The sequence below is a fragment of the Mustela putorius genome, unplaced genomic scaffold, assembly GCF_011764305.1.
Source record: "Mustela putorius furo isolate JIRA1106 unplaced genomic scaffold, ASM1176430v1.1 tig00003853_pilon_pilon_pilon, whole genome shotgun sequence".
Taxonomy (NCBI): domain Eukaryota; kingdom Metazoa; phylum Chordata; class Mammalia; order Carnivora; family Mustelidae; genus Mustela; species Mustela putorius.
The window spans coordinates 49,380,411-49,397,794 of NW_025422005.1; the positions used below are offsets into that span (position 1 = coordinate 49,380,411).

Genomic DNA, 17,384 nt, shown 5'->3' on the forward strand with positions numbered 1-17,384 from the left:
TTGTGTATCTTTTATTTAAATACCTTTGATGTCTCCCCAGTCCATCAAGTGAAAGTTTAAACACCTCACAAGGTTTCCCACTATCTTGCCTCAGCCTGATTTTCTTACTACATCTCTAGTTACTGTGATACAAGCTAATACTAGCTAGAGCAACTAGCCACAGTTGAATATATCCCCATTCTCTGGCCCAGTGCATATGCTGACATCACCATGCTATCCTGGGCAAGAATGCCTTGCCTCTCCTTTGTCCACCTGACAAATGCATACTTCCGGCTGAATGCAATGTCATTTTCTCCTTCTTAGCCTTCTTTGACTCTCCCTCTCTATACACCCAGGCAAAATCAGTTATTCCTTCATCTCTATTTCTATTGCCCTTTATGTATATCAAACACAGCAGTTATCACATTACATTATTATCTATTTTGAGATCTTGTCTCTTCAATGGGACTGAAACCTTTTTGAAGGCAGGGACAGCATCTTCTTCTCTGTGTCTTAGCACATTCAATGTGCCTGTGGGATGGTCCATATTAAACAGAAACAGTGTTTCTACTATAGGTACGATATACTGAGCACACCTAATGTACCAGGTAAATTACATGTTGTCTGAATATCTCCCATTTTCCATAGGAGGAATCTAAATCTTACAGAGGTCAAATAATTTGTCTGAAGTCACATAGTAGGACCAACATTAATACCTAAGTTGGACTCCAAAGCCTATACTATGTTGCTGTTGACTAGATGGAGATATAAAAGGTCACTTTGGAAATGGTGTTAACCTACCACATTAAACTGAGTTAATGAATGACAGACAGGGACACAAAACTCACTGTTACCACCTACAAAAGCCTGATTTGCTTAGCATTGGAGATTATTCAGTATGGCATCTACAGAGCAATGCAGCAAACCTTGGTACCTCTTGTGCATTTGAAAGGCTCTTGGCTCTTGACAAAACAATCCTCCATTCTCACAATAGGTTGATGTCCTATTTTACAGGTGTAAACCATCTCAAGGTCACACAGCCTGGCACCAGTTGAACAAGCCTAGAAGTTTTTTGAGTTCCTTAAAAACATTTTTTTTTTCTTTTTACTTAAGCTACTATATCCCATTAAGTGTAGTACTTCTAGAGTGAAAGCAGTATGCCAAGCTGAAATGCATCCTTAGGAGAGGGGGCCAGGATTAAATGCCACAGACTTTCTAGAGCAAGACAGTATCTGAATCTGTAAGAGGCAGACGAGGACAGCAAAGCTTGTCTGCCACCACCGGTGGCCACAGAACCATACCTTTCAGTAATGCTGCATCAGTTAGCTTGTCGTAAAGTGCAAGCCTAAAGCCAAAAATGCGGTTCAAAACAAAATAGGAGGTTTCTCTAATCTCTAATTTAACTGTGCGAGGTCCTGTTATTAATTAATAGGTACCTTCACCAAGGACAGTTGAGAAAATCAGACAACCACCAGGTTGCTTCCTATTCCTCTTGACTTCTTATTGGATAATTTTTATCAAGTGAGCTAAGCACACATTTTCCTGTAACTCAGTTATTCAGCAAAACGTCTAAAGCTACTTAACTGACGCAAAGCAAACAAACGCAAGAGCCCTGGTGTGATGCTTTCCATTTAAAGGGACACTCCCTTCCTTTAGAGCCGTCTTCCCGCACCACCACTGCACCAAGGGATAGTCTGTTGTTTAAAACAAACACATCAAAGATTGACATTGAAATGGTCTTAAAGAGCCCGGGTTAAGGAAACAAGATGAATCTGTTAGATGAGGTGCTTAATGTTCCAATAGTTACATTAACAGCCTCCCTCCTCCCCATTTCAAACGTCTGAACACAACCCTTCTCTTGGGGCGATGGGAGGTGAAGGGGGGCGTCAAACTTTGTGAATCCTGGTTTTGTAAGGATATTGACATAGTAGATGCTTGGCAATTAAGGTAGAATTTCACTGCATCTCCTGCTTTAAAGGAACAACTTTATTCTTGACGGAGCCCACCTAACAATTTTACGGCCAGTCATCTGCAGTGAGCAGAACCAGTCTTTTCCTTTCAGAATCTGGAGTAGAAGCTTTATTTCACTGCAAGTTCTCTGTGACATTTTGCACTCTCGTGATTTAATGCACCAAAGAGGATCTTTAACTCTTGGTCTACACCAGTGCAAATAAAGGTTAAATCTCTCACTAACCATCATGAACTAGCCTAATAACTCACGAGAGGCTATGGAAAAAGAAACCGAGAAAGCAGGTGTGCAGACTTGATTAAAACGTGCAAAACCCGCACAACCGCAGGCAAATGTACTTTATCCTCACATATCCCCTAGTACCCGCGGCGAGGTCCGCAAGCGGGGGAACTTCTACCGCGCCAAAAAATACGATCCTGCGAGCAGGGCCTAGTAACACAGGGGCTTTTCTTCCGAACGGTGTCCCGACCGGAGCTTGCGCTGAATGCCGGGGCTCCTATTGGCCACGCACCGTGGGGGAGGAGGAGACTGGCGGGGAGAGAGACGGGAGGAGGGGAGAAGGGGGCAAGGCCTTTTCCCTGCCCCCTCCTGGCCCCCTCCGCAGGCAGCCGCCCGGCGCCTCGTGCGTGGTTACTATGCAAATTGCACCGATTGCGGAAATAAACAAGGGGGTAGGGAGAGGAGAGAGGGACTGCGAAACGATTGCAACTTCTGCAAAGTCTCGTACAATCCAAAGCACACAAGACAAAACCAGAGAGAATCTGAGAACCAGCCAGCCCGGGTTGGATTGCTATCAAAAGAGGAGAGAGACAGTGAGAGAGGCAGAGAGAGCGCATTGCTATTGCAAAAGCCTTCTGATTTGGAGTTAAAAAAAAAAAAAATCTCCAAGAAGCCTGCAATTGGCCAACAGCTTTAAAAAAAAATCTCTTCCGGGTTTTCAACGGTTCCAAGTTTATTTAGATTTTTTTTTTTAATGCATAAAAAGGGGGACAACAAATGAAGCAATTCGTCTGAACATTTTAAAGTTTCTCACGTACTCTTTTTACATTGCAATGGTACGTGGTACATCTTAAACTTTCTATTTTGCGTTTATACGATGTGTGTTTTATAAACAACAATAATGGCAGAATGATTTTGTTTAATGGCTAAGACTTTAAAATTTCTCTGGCTTGCATATGCGTTTTAGTGATTGCTGGGTGAATGTCTATTGTGATGGTTTTGTTTTAAAGACGTAGCTTTGTGGATGGCTTTTTTCTTTCTTTCTTTTTTCTTTTTTGCTATGTGCATCAAAGACCGGGTTTCCTTTTTTTTTTTTTTTTTTTTAACCCCGAGATTTGAAAAAATTGCTGAGCTTGACAGATTTTTTTCCTCCTAGCGCTTGCTCGATTCCAGAAGGGGGGGAAAAATCCTGTACGTGCTCTGTTCTGTAAAAAGACGTCTGGCCTCAGCAGTCAACCTAACTCGAAAAGAAATGTCTGGACCCGGAGAATAATTGACGATTCGATCCTCTAATCAATGGGACAACATGGGAGATTGACAAAAGCCTTATCCAATCATGAGGAGGCTTGGGTGTACAATGGTTCTCAGTAGCCAGAGGGGGCGGGGCAGAAAAGATCTGAAGTTCTCTGCGGCTCTGAAGGGGATGGTGTGGTTCAAGCTGTCAAAGCTACAAGCTCTTCCGGATTTAGCAAGCACAATAGGAAAGAGTTTTTGAGTTTAAGAAAAAAAAAAAAAAAAAACACGGGAATTTTTGCATAAAGTGTAATGCCTCCTTAACTGGCTTTCAGAAAAAGTTAGAAAAATTCTTCTAGAGAAAAATTAACTTTGCATTATTATTTTTAAATTCGGGGAAGCTGTTGACTGTTGTGGAAGGGGAGGGTCAACTTTTAAAAATGCGTGGCTTAAAAACTTGCCTGAGCTACAGGATGGTATTGAGCTCTGGGAAGTAACATTGAATACGCAGCATTGCAGAACTTCCCTGGTTATCTTAGAAGCTTTGACTTTTCAAGTACTTGGAAGGAATAGGAAAGCCTCTCTTCTTCTAAACAACAGTTTTAAGAGAGAGAATGTTTCACAGGTGGACTGACAGCTGTTTTATACATTTGAAAGGAAGAGGGGGAGAGAGAGTGTGTGTTTTCTCCACTTTCCTTGAATTCTGCTGTTTAAATATATGGTCAGTAGCAAATAGGATATTAAAACTGGCCAAGTTCACATTTGTTCTTGTTACCACAACAACCCCTGTGGAGGGTGTGTGTGGAAGATTGCTGACTTGCTAACTCTTAGTTGGAGGCTGGCCTCTTGGACAAGTCTTTGATACCAATCCAGTGGAAACCAACTGCAGTAGCTTGTCTTGGAGACAGTAACTGGCAGCCTCTGACTAAAGTACATCCATCTCTTCCTTCCCTCTGAGCATTGTAGACACCTAATTCTGTTGGGAAGTGAATAGAAAATAGTATGGGCTCTTTCTCATCTTTGGATTAAATTCCTATCGAGCTATTTCCCAAGGCTTTCGGCCTTCTAATCAAATCTGGTTTGGAAATTTGACGTTAAAATCCACTTGGATGCTCAGTTCAGCAACATTATTCAATTTCGTATTATATGCATCTAAGAAAAATCTGCACACAAGTGACCAGCAGGTCAAAAAACTAGAGAAAAATATTGGAAAATGCTAGTGATAAAGTTAGTCCTGGTAAGAACTACAGAGTTAATGGCATTGTCACTTATGAACCCCAATTTTATCTTTACTGTTTGGGGCATTAAAATCTAAATCATATTAAGATCTTCCTATCAAGTAACCTCCAAAATGAGAAGTATTTGAGCTATACATATAAGTGAAACCTTATTGACGTAATTTATATATCTAAGAGGATTTCACTAAAGCTGGCAAGGTAACATTTCTGCAAATAAAACACAGTAAATGCAAGGCTGGGCTCTGTGCCAGGAAGAATATGGATAGCAGAGAGCATGACAGGAGGCTCCTTTGCGCAAAGACAATCCCATTTCAAGGCAGCCTCCTAGCACTTGCAAAATAAATGATTGGAGCGGTTATTTCCAATAAGGGGTTTATCCTTCCTAACAATGGGTCATTTATATGATTGCGGTAAACTAGCTTTTGTACTTCACCTGTTTCCTACAACTGTTCTCTCTACGGTCCTTTCTTCCTTCTCTCCTCCTTCCACCCCTGCCCTCGCTCAAGTGTCTTGGTATCTTTGTGAACTCTGGACAAGGATTTACTTTTGCAACTTGGGAAGAGGGGAAAGAGTTGGAAATGTTTTTTACCCCCAGACTGCCCTTTGAGGAACATCTGTTTCTTTGTGTGTGTGTTTAAATTTATGCCTGTTGGAGAGAAAGTTACCAGAAGCCTTTCTGTAACTGTAACTCTTCTACTGTATTTTTCTCAGTCTTGTTTCCAAAGGCTGTAGTTGGAACTGTGCTTTGTAGTGTTTCCCCCGCCTCCCCCCCCCCCTGCGGGGGAGGGAGCGGGAGCTGGCGGAGATAGGAGAGAAAGCAGGAGCGGATGTGAAGGGCTTTGGTGCTGAACTTGGATCCAGCCCTTGCCTAGAGGGCGCAAACAATCGTCCCATATCCAAAAGTCTTACGAAGGGCGCCAAAAGTTACTTAAGATAATATTGCTAACCGCAGAAAGCTGGAAATCGCGGGCACATTCACTGCTGCAACAAAAGAAGTTTTTAAACTAGAAATATCAGCATTAAATTACTTTCCCCTATTTTTAAAAACCAGGGCGATGTGCCAGTCTTTTTAAAAAAATTCCTTTTCTCTTTCTTGAGATTCAGTTAAAAGTAAGAATCTTTCTTGTTTTGGAAAGAGGCAGATGTGAAGTCTATCTTTTAATACAGAAAAAAAAAAGATTTTAATCTGCTCTGGAAGAGAGCTTCCCAAGAACACACACGGAACAATAACTTCTCACTGTGCCTCAGTTACATGTTGGGACCGTCCGCCAGAAACTTCTATCGAGGAAACTTGGAGCGAGTTGAAGTTATAGATCCCAGCAAAGGTTTTTGTGGCCAGGCAGGTTGTCTCTGTAACTCAGCTTAGCTTTTAGGACGTTTCTCTTCTACTGAAATTAAAGAGGAACCAAGGGAAAGCAGTTGTTTAGTTGGGGGAAAATGGGACTCTCTCATTAAAGATTTAAGTCATTATCTCCCCTCGTCCCTTAATAAATAATTTCAGAGACTTCCAAGGATATTTAGGAGCAGAGTATGTGAACATGGGTCTTGAGCATTCAGAAATTCTTTTAGCCATGAAGTAACTGGAGAAGAAGCATCAAATGATTTTAGACAAATGCAGAATACTTCAGAGGACTGTATTTTGCTTTCTCCAGTAACATATTTCTTGCTCCTTACTTAAAAAAGGGGAGGGCGTGCGGTGGGGGAGCATAGTCTGGATGAGAGTGACCTTAGCCTGTCACCTCACACTCACCTGCAGAGTGGGCATTCCTACAGGAGTTTCCTCTCTTCAGAGGCTCCCTGGCTATGTAACCTCTCCCAAAAGGTGCAGATTCTCCAGTCTGTGTGCCAGTGCCTTTCACCCTGATTGTTCCTTTTGGAATTTTGAGGATTCTCAGATGCAGCAGGCTTGCAAACTAGAGTGAGGAAGATGAGGAGGAGGGGATGGGATGGGGATCAGAAGGAAGAAGGGGTTTTTTGGTTTGTTTGGCTTCTTTCTTTCTTTCTTTCCATCAGGGAGGAAAGCCTGGAGAAAAAAATATGAGGTTAAAAAAACTGGAAAAGCAGGCTTATTGGCAACTTGCCAAACCCTAAAAACCACCCCTTTTTTCTGCCAAAACAATACTTTACCAAACCTAAAATAATTGCAGGAAGCTCTTTTCCATTTTAAGAACGATTACCTGGGGGAGGATAAAAGAGGGGATTCTTAAAAGGCACCCTTCCAGAGGTGTCCCAGGAACTGGGACGGTAATGATAGCCTGTGTCCAGTTTTGGGCACGCGTTTGTGGACCAGAATATCTCCCTTCCCTTAGGGGACATCCCTTTCACATTTTTTGTTTCTCCTAAAAAGAAAAAAGATGTCACAGTTAAACCATTGTTGTTTCTGAACGTGATAGAACTTTTTCTATGGCGTCTGTGTTCAGACCCACTAGTTTCACAGTCCTGGGAGGGAGAACGCTCATTAATCTCCGCCTCCTTTTCTCCAGACAACCCCCCCCTCACCCCCCAAATCCGGTGACTCTTCTGTGTGAAATTATTCCCCACCACCCCCGCTTCTGAATGCCATAGGACTGAAGCTGCACAAAGTTTGCAGGATTTTGTGCATAATTACCTCTACCGACGATCTATTCCCACAGAAAGCTCCGTTGGAGAGATTACAATGCTTTGAGCCGTACCGCATTTCAGAGGGGGGAAAAAAGTTACCTAGGAGGTCTGATTTTTTAAAAAATTTGCATACATGCAAATTTGCACCCCGGCCTTCTCCTCGGTTTTCTCCGTGCCCCACACAGTGAACCGGGAGCGCAGGGCAACCTGGCAAAGTTGCCCAAGTCCTCCACCGAGGTCCGCGAAGGTCTGCGGCGGGGCTTGGGGGATGGGGATGAGGAAAAGTAGTTTTGTTTGCTTAAGCACATCCTGTGGCAGCCTATAGCTGCCCGGGAGTACAGACTGTAACTGCTCCTCACTGCGTTACCCAGTACTGCGCTGAGCGGGGAAGCGGGGGCGGGGGGGGGGCAGAGGGAGCGAGAGAGCCTGCGAGCGAGGGAGCGAGAGAGGGAGCGAGCGAGCGAGCGCGAGCGGCCGCGGAGGCTCGGGACCCGGCTGGCCGCGCGGCGCCGCAGCCGCCCCCTCCCCCACGCACCCCCCCCCCCCCCCGGCGGCGGCGCGAGCGGGCGGCGGCTGTGCGGTGCGGTGCAGAGCGGAGGCGGAGGCGGGCGCGCGGGCAGCTCGCGGGCACCCGGCCGGGCGGGCGCGGGAGCGGGAAAGGGTGCGCTATGCCTTTAACGCCCGCGTACAGTAGACCTGTATAGTGGAGTGTAGGGAAACTCTAGGCGGGGTTAAAGTTCAGCTCATGGAGCGGCAATCGCGCTGGCTGGCTGGCTGCAGTTGAGCCGAGTTGGAAATGTGAACGCAAGAAGCAGGCTTGATTTTTTTTCTCCCCCCTTCTCTCTCTCTCTCTCTTCCTCTCTCCCTCTTTCTCCTTTCTCACCCGCACTCACGCACACCTCCAAACCGCACACCCAGACGCACACGCACACCCCACCGCCCGGCAGTTATGTATTCTCCGCTCTGTCTCACCCAGGTAAGCAGCTGTTTGAATGCGGCGCGGTTGGGGGGGGGGACCCGGGGTTGCGGGGGTAGACCTGGGGCTGGGCGCGGGGTACGGGGGACAGTCGCGCCGGCCGGGCCCGGGGCATGTGTCTTGGTGTGTGCCCGTGTCTGCGCGTGTTTCGGCGTGTGTGTGCGCGTGTGCTCGTGGGGGGGGGGGAATATAGCTTTAAGAAAGTAACTTTGTTTCCATGCGGGTGCATTCCTCTTGCACGGCCATTTGTGTGGGCACATGGCTAATGGCGCCCTCTTATTAATGCGTTAATTAATATCGGGGCGACTGACTGCGGAACGGCGGTGTTTTCGGACGCCCCGCACGTGTTTCGGCGGGGTTGCAGCCCATGACGCGCTGAAATCTGGACTCAGCGTTTCTGCAGCCGGCAGGCCGGTTTCTGTAGTTCCGCCGCTCCCGGGGAGGGGGCCGCCGACGGAGCCCACCGCACACCCCGCACGCTCGGGGCAGCTGAAAGCCCCGAGTGCGGGAGAAGTCATGACCCTGCGCCCACGGCCCGCGCGCGGAGCCCGCGCCGCGGCAGCCTCCCTAAACTCTTACTTTGTTTATTGTTTGTAAGCCTTTGGGGTCCGGCCGCGGGAGGGACGGGGGCCGGCGTCCCGGGCCCGGCCGGGACAGCGCCCCTCCGACGCGGGCGGGCGGCGGCGAGCCGGCCCCCGGGCTCGGCGGAGCGGGGCTGCGTGGAAGCGCGTCCCCCAGCGCCGGCCGGGTGGAGCCTGCGTCCTCGCCGCTCAACGCCCGCTCGCTTTCCCGAGTGAAAGTTTCGCTGTCGGGACGAGCCCACGCTGCGCAGGGCGGCGAGCGCCGGAGGCCGAGGGCCGCGCGGGCCGGGGAGCGCCGGGCGGAGTTGGGCTCCCGGCCGCGAGCCCGAGCAGCAACCCCGGGCCGGACGCCGCTCCCCCCGCCGCCTCCCGCCACCGCCGCCGCGGGACTCGGGCAGCTCCGCGCGCAGGACGGGGGCAACTTTTCCCCTCCGACTCTGCTCAGAGCGTGGGTCTCTCTCGCCCCCCCACCCCCGCCCCTCCTTCCCATGCCCTCCCTTTCCATCCCTCTCTTGTCTGCACCACCCCTAGGCAAAATATTGCTACTTCACGGCTCCAAATCTGGTCCCTTTTGAATATATTATTTATTTTCTTTGACTAAAAGGCATGTAGTCAAAGTGATTTTGCGCTGAAGAAAATTTTTGGAAAAAAGTGTGAGCTTTCATACTGTTTTGGTACATTGCGATCTGACCATTAATCACCTACATGAAGTTGTATGCTTCAAGTAAAATGTTTATTTACCACTCCCTTAAAAAACCTGCTACCACTTACTGCTTTCATTTAGCAGGAGATAACGGTTTAACTGGAATACTTTATGGAAGGTTAGAAAGTATCAATAATTTTTTCCTTTTCCTCTCTAGATTCTGGATTTATTTCTCACATGACAGCCTTATTGCAATATCTAACAGGAATAATACTCGTTATTTGATCTCAGAAGACTCTTAAATGCATCTTTTATGTAGAAATGGTCTGTTTGGGATTTAGGCCTAGCATTAGTAATGGATAGCAGTTGCTTTTAGTTACTGTAAAAGTTTTTTATTTTTTCCCTAACAAACTTCCAAAGTTCCTATTTTAGTAACTTGTGGAAGTATGGAATGAAACTTTTCCAACCACTTCTGGCAAGGTTCACAATTGCATATGGATAAGATGCAAAGTATAAGAGAATTTGAATGAGTTATGACTACAGTGGAAATGCTGAGATTCAAAGGCTGAAGTTCTTGCTGGCAGAAGTTTGCAACATAGAGAACTTGTAGACAATACCAGGGTGCTGCAATGGTGGGGCATGACCTTAGCAGACACAGGAGTGTCTTCTCAAGTAAGCTCTGCAGAGAAAAATTTATATTTTGTGTTGGTGCATATATGAGGATACCTGTGTATCCAAGCAGGCCCAGGACATAGTCAGGTACCTGAAAAAGCCGGATTCTCTTGGTTCACAAGCTATTATCACATTAAGAAAGTTTGTTTTTTTTTTTTAAACATTTTTGGCAGTGTGACTGATACATTCACTAGGCCTTCTTCTGGAAACACCAGTAAAAGAAACACTTAGTGTAACAGTTGGTGAAGAAATTGTACTTTAAATAGTGAATGAGAGCCACGTATTTTGGGTTCTTCTTTTAAAAATTGATTAACAATTTTATTTAACTTGCTGGAATACTTATAAAGTTGTAGAGCCAGTTTTAGAAAGAAAACTTGGGTAGTTTATTGGTCATTGAAGAAAGTCCAGTAAGCACAGTGACAGAAATACGCTAAATGAAAGAATAAACTCCATCTACGTGTATGCAATTTTTAAAACTTGATCAAGAAAATGTCAGGCGTCTTCTTTTTGTCCATACAAGTGTATCATAACCAAATTGTTTACCTGGCTATAGAATGATAAACCGGTAGAAATTTATAGGTGAACCTTTAAAAGTAGTTCCAGCAATATCAACGTTCAGTGGTTCTTAAACTTGGCTTACTTACAAACAGATCAACATTTAAGGTGCTGATTCAAATTCATACTGCTTTTGAAACAGGTTTTCAGGTTTGTTTTCATTGATGATCTATAACTTTCTCACTGAGTGCACGTGTAGAATATTCTTTATTATTTCCTGAATATTTTGAAATAGTACGTAGCTTATGGCAGTATGTCCAGCAACATGATTTATAGGGGCTTACTTTTTTAAAAAATTAATTTATGCTGGGCCTCGACATTTCCTGCAAGTTAATGATTTTCTTTACTTTTGATGATCTGGACTACTTCTAATTGTGAGTTGAGAAAGATGACTAGCTCTTTAATAGTACATGTGAGTAAAGTTATACAAAATGTTGTGCACTTTTATTGACACGTTCTTGAAACCTTTGGGGAGTAATAAGTTGTAAATACTTTTGATGCACAATTGGGGACTTAGATTATTCTTAATGATTAGTTGACATGGTTGTCCTCATTTGAGGGTTTTTATGTTTTTATGATGAGATATATAGGCATTTGGTTGGCAGGTAAACAAAATGAACAGGAATGAACGCGGTTCGCAGTTCTGTGAGAAGCATACTAGGAGTCTCTTCAGACACTTAAATGCCATATTAGAATGTCTTTTTTAGGCAAGGCTTATTCTTATTAATGAAGCTTTTGAATAAGATACCATTTTAACATAAATGTGAATTGTTTGGAACTTAGTTGTTCTTTGCTTTATAAAACAGGCCTGAGATTTTAAGATGAAATCTTCCTTTTGGTGAAAGCTCACTTTGTAGTTAAGGCAGACTCCAGGAGTTCTTAACATAATACCACAGAGCCTTGGTCCCTAGCATGTTCTGTGTATATAAGAAAATAAGTCAATGTGAAGGACTGTTTCAAACCTTAATTTTATGTATTTTAGAACATTTCAAGGATGAGCTCAGAATTTAGTAATGTTGAAATGCTTTGCGGTTTGGCGTATACCTTATTAGATAAACTGTGACTTGAAAACACCTCCCTCCCCACCACCATTTCTCTCTTTTAAAGTATGGCAATAAGAAAGATTCTTAAACATCGGAAATTTAAAATGTTTATGGTAAAAAATAATATAATTCTTGTATTTTTTTCTGCTCCCTCTCCACTTGAAGAATGCACACATGTTAGAAAAGCTACTTCTCTTTTGGATTTTTATTGAAAAAGAGCAGTTTTCAAAGCTAAATTTGAAATGCAGAGCCTGAAATTTGTTCAGAGAGGAAAAAGATAAATGTCAATTATTGAAGTGATTTATTATATATTACATTAATATGTACTTTAAAAAATAGTCATATGTAGTGTTCAGATGATTGATTATAATTTATAATATTTTAACAGACTTGACAAAATATTTTTCCAATTTTAACCACTCAGTTTACATTTGAACATTTAAAAATTTAATAATTTCTTTATAGTAATAATATTTTGGACATTACAGTTACTTGTGCCTCCAAAGTATATATTTAGGCGGATAGTACAAACTGAAAAAGAATGCATTTTATAATATTTGTCTGTCCTACACCCTTTTTAAAAAAGGCATCAAATATCTTTTTGGTGTTCTTATCCTCATTTATCTGAAAGTAAATAATTTATCTTCTGGAGGTTTGTGCGGTAGAGAGAAGTTATGTAAGATTAGTGTGGGTTGGTTAATCAAAAGTTAGATGTACTCAGAAAGCTTTGTGGAGGTTACTGTTTAATTTTTCTTTAATTTTATATTTATATTTCCTAAGCAAATATCAAGTTAAAGAATCAAACATTTTCATAAGACAGTAAGAAAAATTTAAATGTTTTAAATTGAATTTTATTTTCGGGTTACTTGAATCTTAAGAGGCAACTGTGGGGGTTTTCCTGGAGTCTCGTAAACATTAAATGTACCAGGTTCTCTATTTCCTTGTGAGAAAAAGCCTGAAATACTAATTTCAAAAATTAAGTAAAGATTCTCTTTTTTAGGGATGATTATTACCGAAGGCATTTTACAAAATTAACTGTATTTAGTTGCAACCCTGTTGTCACAATGACACATTCTATTTACTCTCTGGCATGTATGCTTTTCTTTGTCCCCCCCCCCCTTTTTTTTTCTTTTTGTTTCATTCCCATAGTATCAGCAAGTATGTCTTGGAAATAGATCTTTTATTTCAGCCTGAAGAATATGAAATTCATCTTTTGCATATGCCAGATTTTTCTAAGTTTTTGACTAAAAAAATTATATGCAACTGTAATCCTTAAGAAGGAATTAAGATGTTACCAAAATGCCTAAGAAACAGATTAGCGTCTCCATGCAGTATTTTTAGAGGGAAAGTCTTTGTTTTCATTGATCGGGGAGATGATTTTTTTTTTTGCTTCTAGACTTCCACAAACATTGACTGGCATCTAAATGTTTAGGATTTGCCAATCTGGCGGCCGAGCCCTGGGTGTACTACAAGTAGTGAGGTCAAGGCTGGAGCAAAATTAGATATGCCTTTCTTGAAATAAGGTTAAGATTATATTTTGTTATAAGCATTTCAATACATTTCACTTACTATCTAAAGGACTTGGGACCTAGGCTTGGCAGTAGACCCCGGTGCACGTTGGTGAACATACCAACAGATTTTTAAATTTTTAGCCGTTTTCTTTTTTGAGATCATGAGGCATGATACTGACAGTTTCCCTTTTCTCCCCCCTCAGACTTCCCATAGGCATCCTCTGTGTAATTTTGGTACTGTAATGCTCGAGTCAGCTTTCAAGTGAAATAAGCATTGTTTTGTTTTGTTTTTAAAATGACCATCTGAAGAAAAGTTGTTTCCTTTTGTTTTCATTATAGTTATATTTTTGTTGTCATTCATTTCTCTAGGATGAATTTCATCCTTTCATTGAAGCACTTCTGCCCCACGTCCGAGCCTTCGCCTATACATGGTTCAACCTGCAGGCCCGAAAACGAAAATACTTCAAAAAACATGAAAAGCGTATGTCAAAAGAAGAAGAGAGAGCCGTGAAGGATGAGTTGCTAAGTGAAAAACCAGAGGTCAAGCAGAAGTGGGCATCTCGACTCCTGGCCAAGTTACGGAAAGACATCCGACCTGAGTACCGAGAGGATTTTGTTCTTACAGTTACGGGGAAAAAGCCTCCATGTTGTGTTCTTTCCAACCCAGACCAGAAAGGCAAGATGCGAAGAATTGACTGCCTTCGCCAGGCAGATAAAGTCTGGAGGTTGGACCTTGTTATGGTGATTTTATTTAAAGGTATTCCGCTCGAAAGTACTGATGGCGAGCGCCTGGTAAAGTCCCCACAGTGCTCGAACCCCGGGCTCTGTGTGCAGCCGCACCACATAGGGGTTTCTGTTAAGGAACTCGATTTATATTTGGCATACTTTGTGCATGCAGCAGGTAAGTGCGATGGTGAGATGTTGTTCCACTTTCTTGTGTGTCTCTTTTCTGATGTCCTCTATGTGCGGGGCCAGTCCCGAACCGTCTGAGTTGCAGGCCACCGTGCAGAGAGACAGTGTGCTTTCAGAGGTAAACCAGAGTCAGAACTGCCAGAAGCCCCCCTCCCCTCCCCTTGTCCGAGGGCACAGCTTCATTCAGGTGGAAAAGCATAGCTTTGAGAGGACTCTCACCAAGTTAAGGTCTTTTGGCAAGTCGTGTTATCAAAGGTGTTGGTAGTTGTGTGATATGTTTAAATCCCAATTTTCAGTGATGGGTGAGAGAAGCCTCATAAAACAGTTGGAATATAGGGGATACTATAAATGGCCATGATCTTGTTTAAAAAGCATGGAGTTTGGTTGGTGAGGCAGGATTTTTAGTTGCTTATCTTCTGGGAGTGTTTTTAACCTGCTGGGGCCTCTTGAACCCCCTGCTAATTAAGAAAAGGTGGTGAGAGTACTATCAAATTGCTGATCATTTATGAAGGAAAAAGATTCACATGCATACACAAACGTAGTAGCTTTGTATTTAGGAATTCCTGTTGTCTAGGATAGCTGAGGGAGAAACAAACCAGCTCTCTAAGTAATTGATGGCAAGGTTAATCTTAAAAGTAACCAACCTGGGTTGTGCATGAACACACCGAGAAATCAATATTGGTCATTGATTTAGTGAGTTGCTTTGATTGGTGATAAGATTCGTTATTGTTTCAAGGCTGTTTTCAAGGCATGTTTTACCTGTGTATATTATAGCATTCAGGCTAAAACTATTGAGCACTGAGTAAAAGAATGCATTTCTACTTTGTTTCTTTTGCCTTGTTTTAGACAAAAGGTTCATTGTGTTATGGGAAAGCTCAGGTCTTGTGTAACTTGTTGACTTTTTATATGTACACATTGGCCTTGCTAGATTTTACCTTCATGGCGGTTCCTTGAGCCAGATGGAGGAAAGAAGGTTGTTGAATCCTACCAGTAGGCTGTTTTGGGGTTCATATATTTACATATTTTTTTCACAAAGGAGAAAGGTGCTACCTGTAAAGTCAATGCTGTACTGTTTTGCAAAATGTTTTTAATTCTAAGACTGAGCTTTTTTTTTTTTAAAAGAAGTCAGCTGATAGCCTATTCTCTATTATTTTTCTCAATATATGTTTTAGAAAGAGAACTTTTGTTATCCATCTGTCCTTACATAAGAAACTGGAGAAATTAACTTTGCAAGCATGTCACATTATCATTTGCATTCTGTTGGCAGGGGATAGATGAGTATTTTAGAGGATGTGATCTGTAAGTGTTTCAAATATTTGGGTTTTGGAGAATGTATACTTAATTGTAAGGAGTGCCTGTTGCTGTAGCCTGTTCTTCCTAGTGAAATAAAAAGGCACCACCTCTCCATTGACCTCTAGACAGGAACAAGTATCCCTTTCTTAATCCCCTTTTCACCCTGTTGTTACATTGTTTTCTCTATTGAAAAAGCAGAGTTAAATTTTTAAAAAAATTATTTGCGTGTGTAAGTGGAGGTTCTGACAGAGAAAGGCAGGGTACAAAAAAAAAAAAAGGATGGGTGTTAATCAGTGCTTTCATGGAGGACTGCTTAAGATCTTGTGTTTAATCTTTTCAGTATTTAGAAAAGTAAATAATTTATCAACTCTAACAAATGCTCTAATTGAACCAATAGAGAAAAATGAGGGTGCCAACAGGTGGTACACATCCTGGGTGTGTGCTTTCTCCCAAGGTATCTCGAGACGGAACACGGGTTACGATTTTGTCGGTGGGAGCAGCGCCCACTCTGAATTTTAGGTCTAAGTGTTTTCCTTCCATTCAAAGAGCTGCAGCCTTCGGAGCTAATGTCATCCCGTGTATTCTCTTGCGTCGGTGACCGTTGTTACTGGGCCGTGGCTCCAGATCCCTGAGCGGACGGGGCTGCTGGTGGTTTTGGTACCCGAAGGGGTTATGTTGGTGAAGTGACAGGGAGAAGGTTGCTTGGGAGAGTTAGCATCCTTCTTGCTTATGAAAGATTTATGGACAGCAACGTGGATCAGACTACCTTTCGGTTTGGTTTTCCTGAGGTATCCCAGAATCCCTCGGTAGGCCTGAGTGGGAGCCAAGTGTGAGGCCATTGGCTTTCACGGAGCGCCGTGACGGCTGCAGCTCGGTGCACGCAACAGGGCGCTCGCACGAGAAAATATTAAGGGCCTTTTGTCTGAAATATTTCAAATTTGATTTAGAGACCTGTGATTTGTGGAAGGGAAGCTAGTTGCCAATACAAATATGAGGTGGATCGGTCAACTTACATACAACTGATTTGACAAGCATCTGTTATAATACTGAAGATTTGTAAACACTAAACAATGTTTTTACCTCCTTAAAAGTTTTGAGAACTTGCCAGTATTGGCAAGAGGCAGAGACTCTGAAACGTGCTTCAAGAAACATGCCAAAACCATTGTGGCCTTTTCACCTATGGTGGATTTCCACACACACACCCCCACTATAGTCTTGTATTTTTTTTTTCTTTCAAAATGCCATTTTTTTTCCCTCTAGATAGCCCCCCAAATGAGATTTTTTTTTTCCTCTTCCAAAAATGTGTACGATAGTTACTGCTTCATGCCTCGGCCTTTTCTTTGGTAGGAGGTTGAAATCTTAGGGCACACTGTAAATATTGGAAGCCAGTGCAGAATCAGTCATTTTTTAAAAGTGCAGGTGATGTAGTCTAAAACTTATTGACTTATTGAGATGCTAAAATACAATACCTAAACTACATTCTGATTTTTTTTTTCCTAAATTCGGTAGCATTCAGGCAGTGTGAATTTTGTGGCAGATAAACAGTAACAAGTGTAATGAAATTGGAGTGATTCCATAAGCCTGAGAATTTCATCTCGTTAAAAGTATAAAAGAGCAAAACCATTTTATGCCCTTAATTTGGTCTTTATTTGAGTCGTCCTTCCATAGGTATCATATGACAACTTGAAGATATTATGGAATTGTGGCAAATGGTTTTCTTTGTGGGCGTGTAACAGTAAAGCTAATTTATGACCAGTCTTTACCAGATGATCTGTATCAGAATCTACAATATACCCGGCACGTGGCAAGGTCACAATTTAAGTTGTTAAGGTCATAACCTTAGCCACCAGGCATTTGACCTTTTAGATAAAGTTAACCTTTGTTCATTAGTAGGCACTCAACCGAGAACTTTCTGGAGAGTTTTTTTTTTTTTTTTTTTAACTGCGTCTGTATACTTCT

General features: G+C 42.7%; 1 protein-coding gene and 1 long non-coding RNA gene across 9 annotated transcripts in view; one reads left to right on the top strand and one right to left on the bottom strand.

The window, feature by feature from the left end:
* The first annotated feature begins 2,927 nt into the window (after positions 1-2,927).
* Positions 2,928-17,384, top strand: part of NFIA (nuclear factor I A) — a 368,251-nt gene continuing 353,794 nt past the window's right edge. For 6 of the 7 annotated variants that reach the window (XM_045064620.1, XM_045064623.1, XM_045064621.1 and 3 more), the window contains exons 1-2: positions 7,746-8,215; positions 13,590-14,121. In XM_045064620.1, coding sequence (XP_044920555.1) covers positions 8,189-8,215; positions 13,590-14,121 — 559 coding nt within the window. In that variant the 5' untranslated portion in view covers positions 7,746-8,188. Of the gene's footprint in view, positions 3,004-7,745; positions 8,216-13,589; positions 14,122-17,384 lie in introns of those variants that run through there. The other variant, XM_045064622.1, reaches the window with a different exon arrangement.
* Positions 3,243-7,643, bottom strand: LOC106005677. 2 transcript variants are annotated; one of them, XR_001179225.2, is made up of 4 exons: positions 7,247-7,643; positions 6,816-6,977; positions 6,389-6,661; positions 3,243-6,023 (listed from the first exon to the last, which is right to left on the bottom strand). It is a non-coding gene; the product is annotated as an uncharacterized LOC106005677 (long non-coding RNA). The 2 variants fall into 2 exon arrangements; XR_001179224.2 differs by having other exon boundaries at positions 3,243-6,026.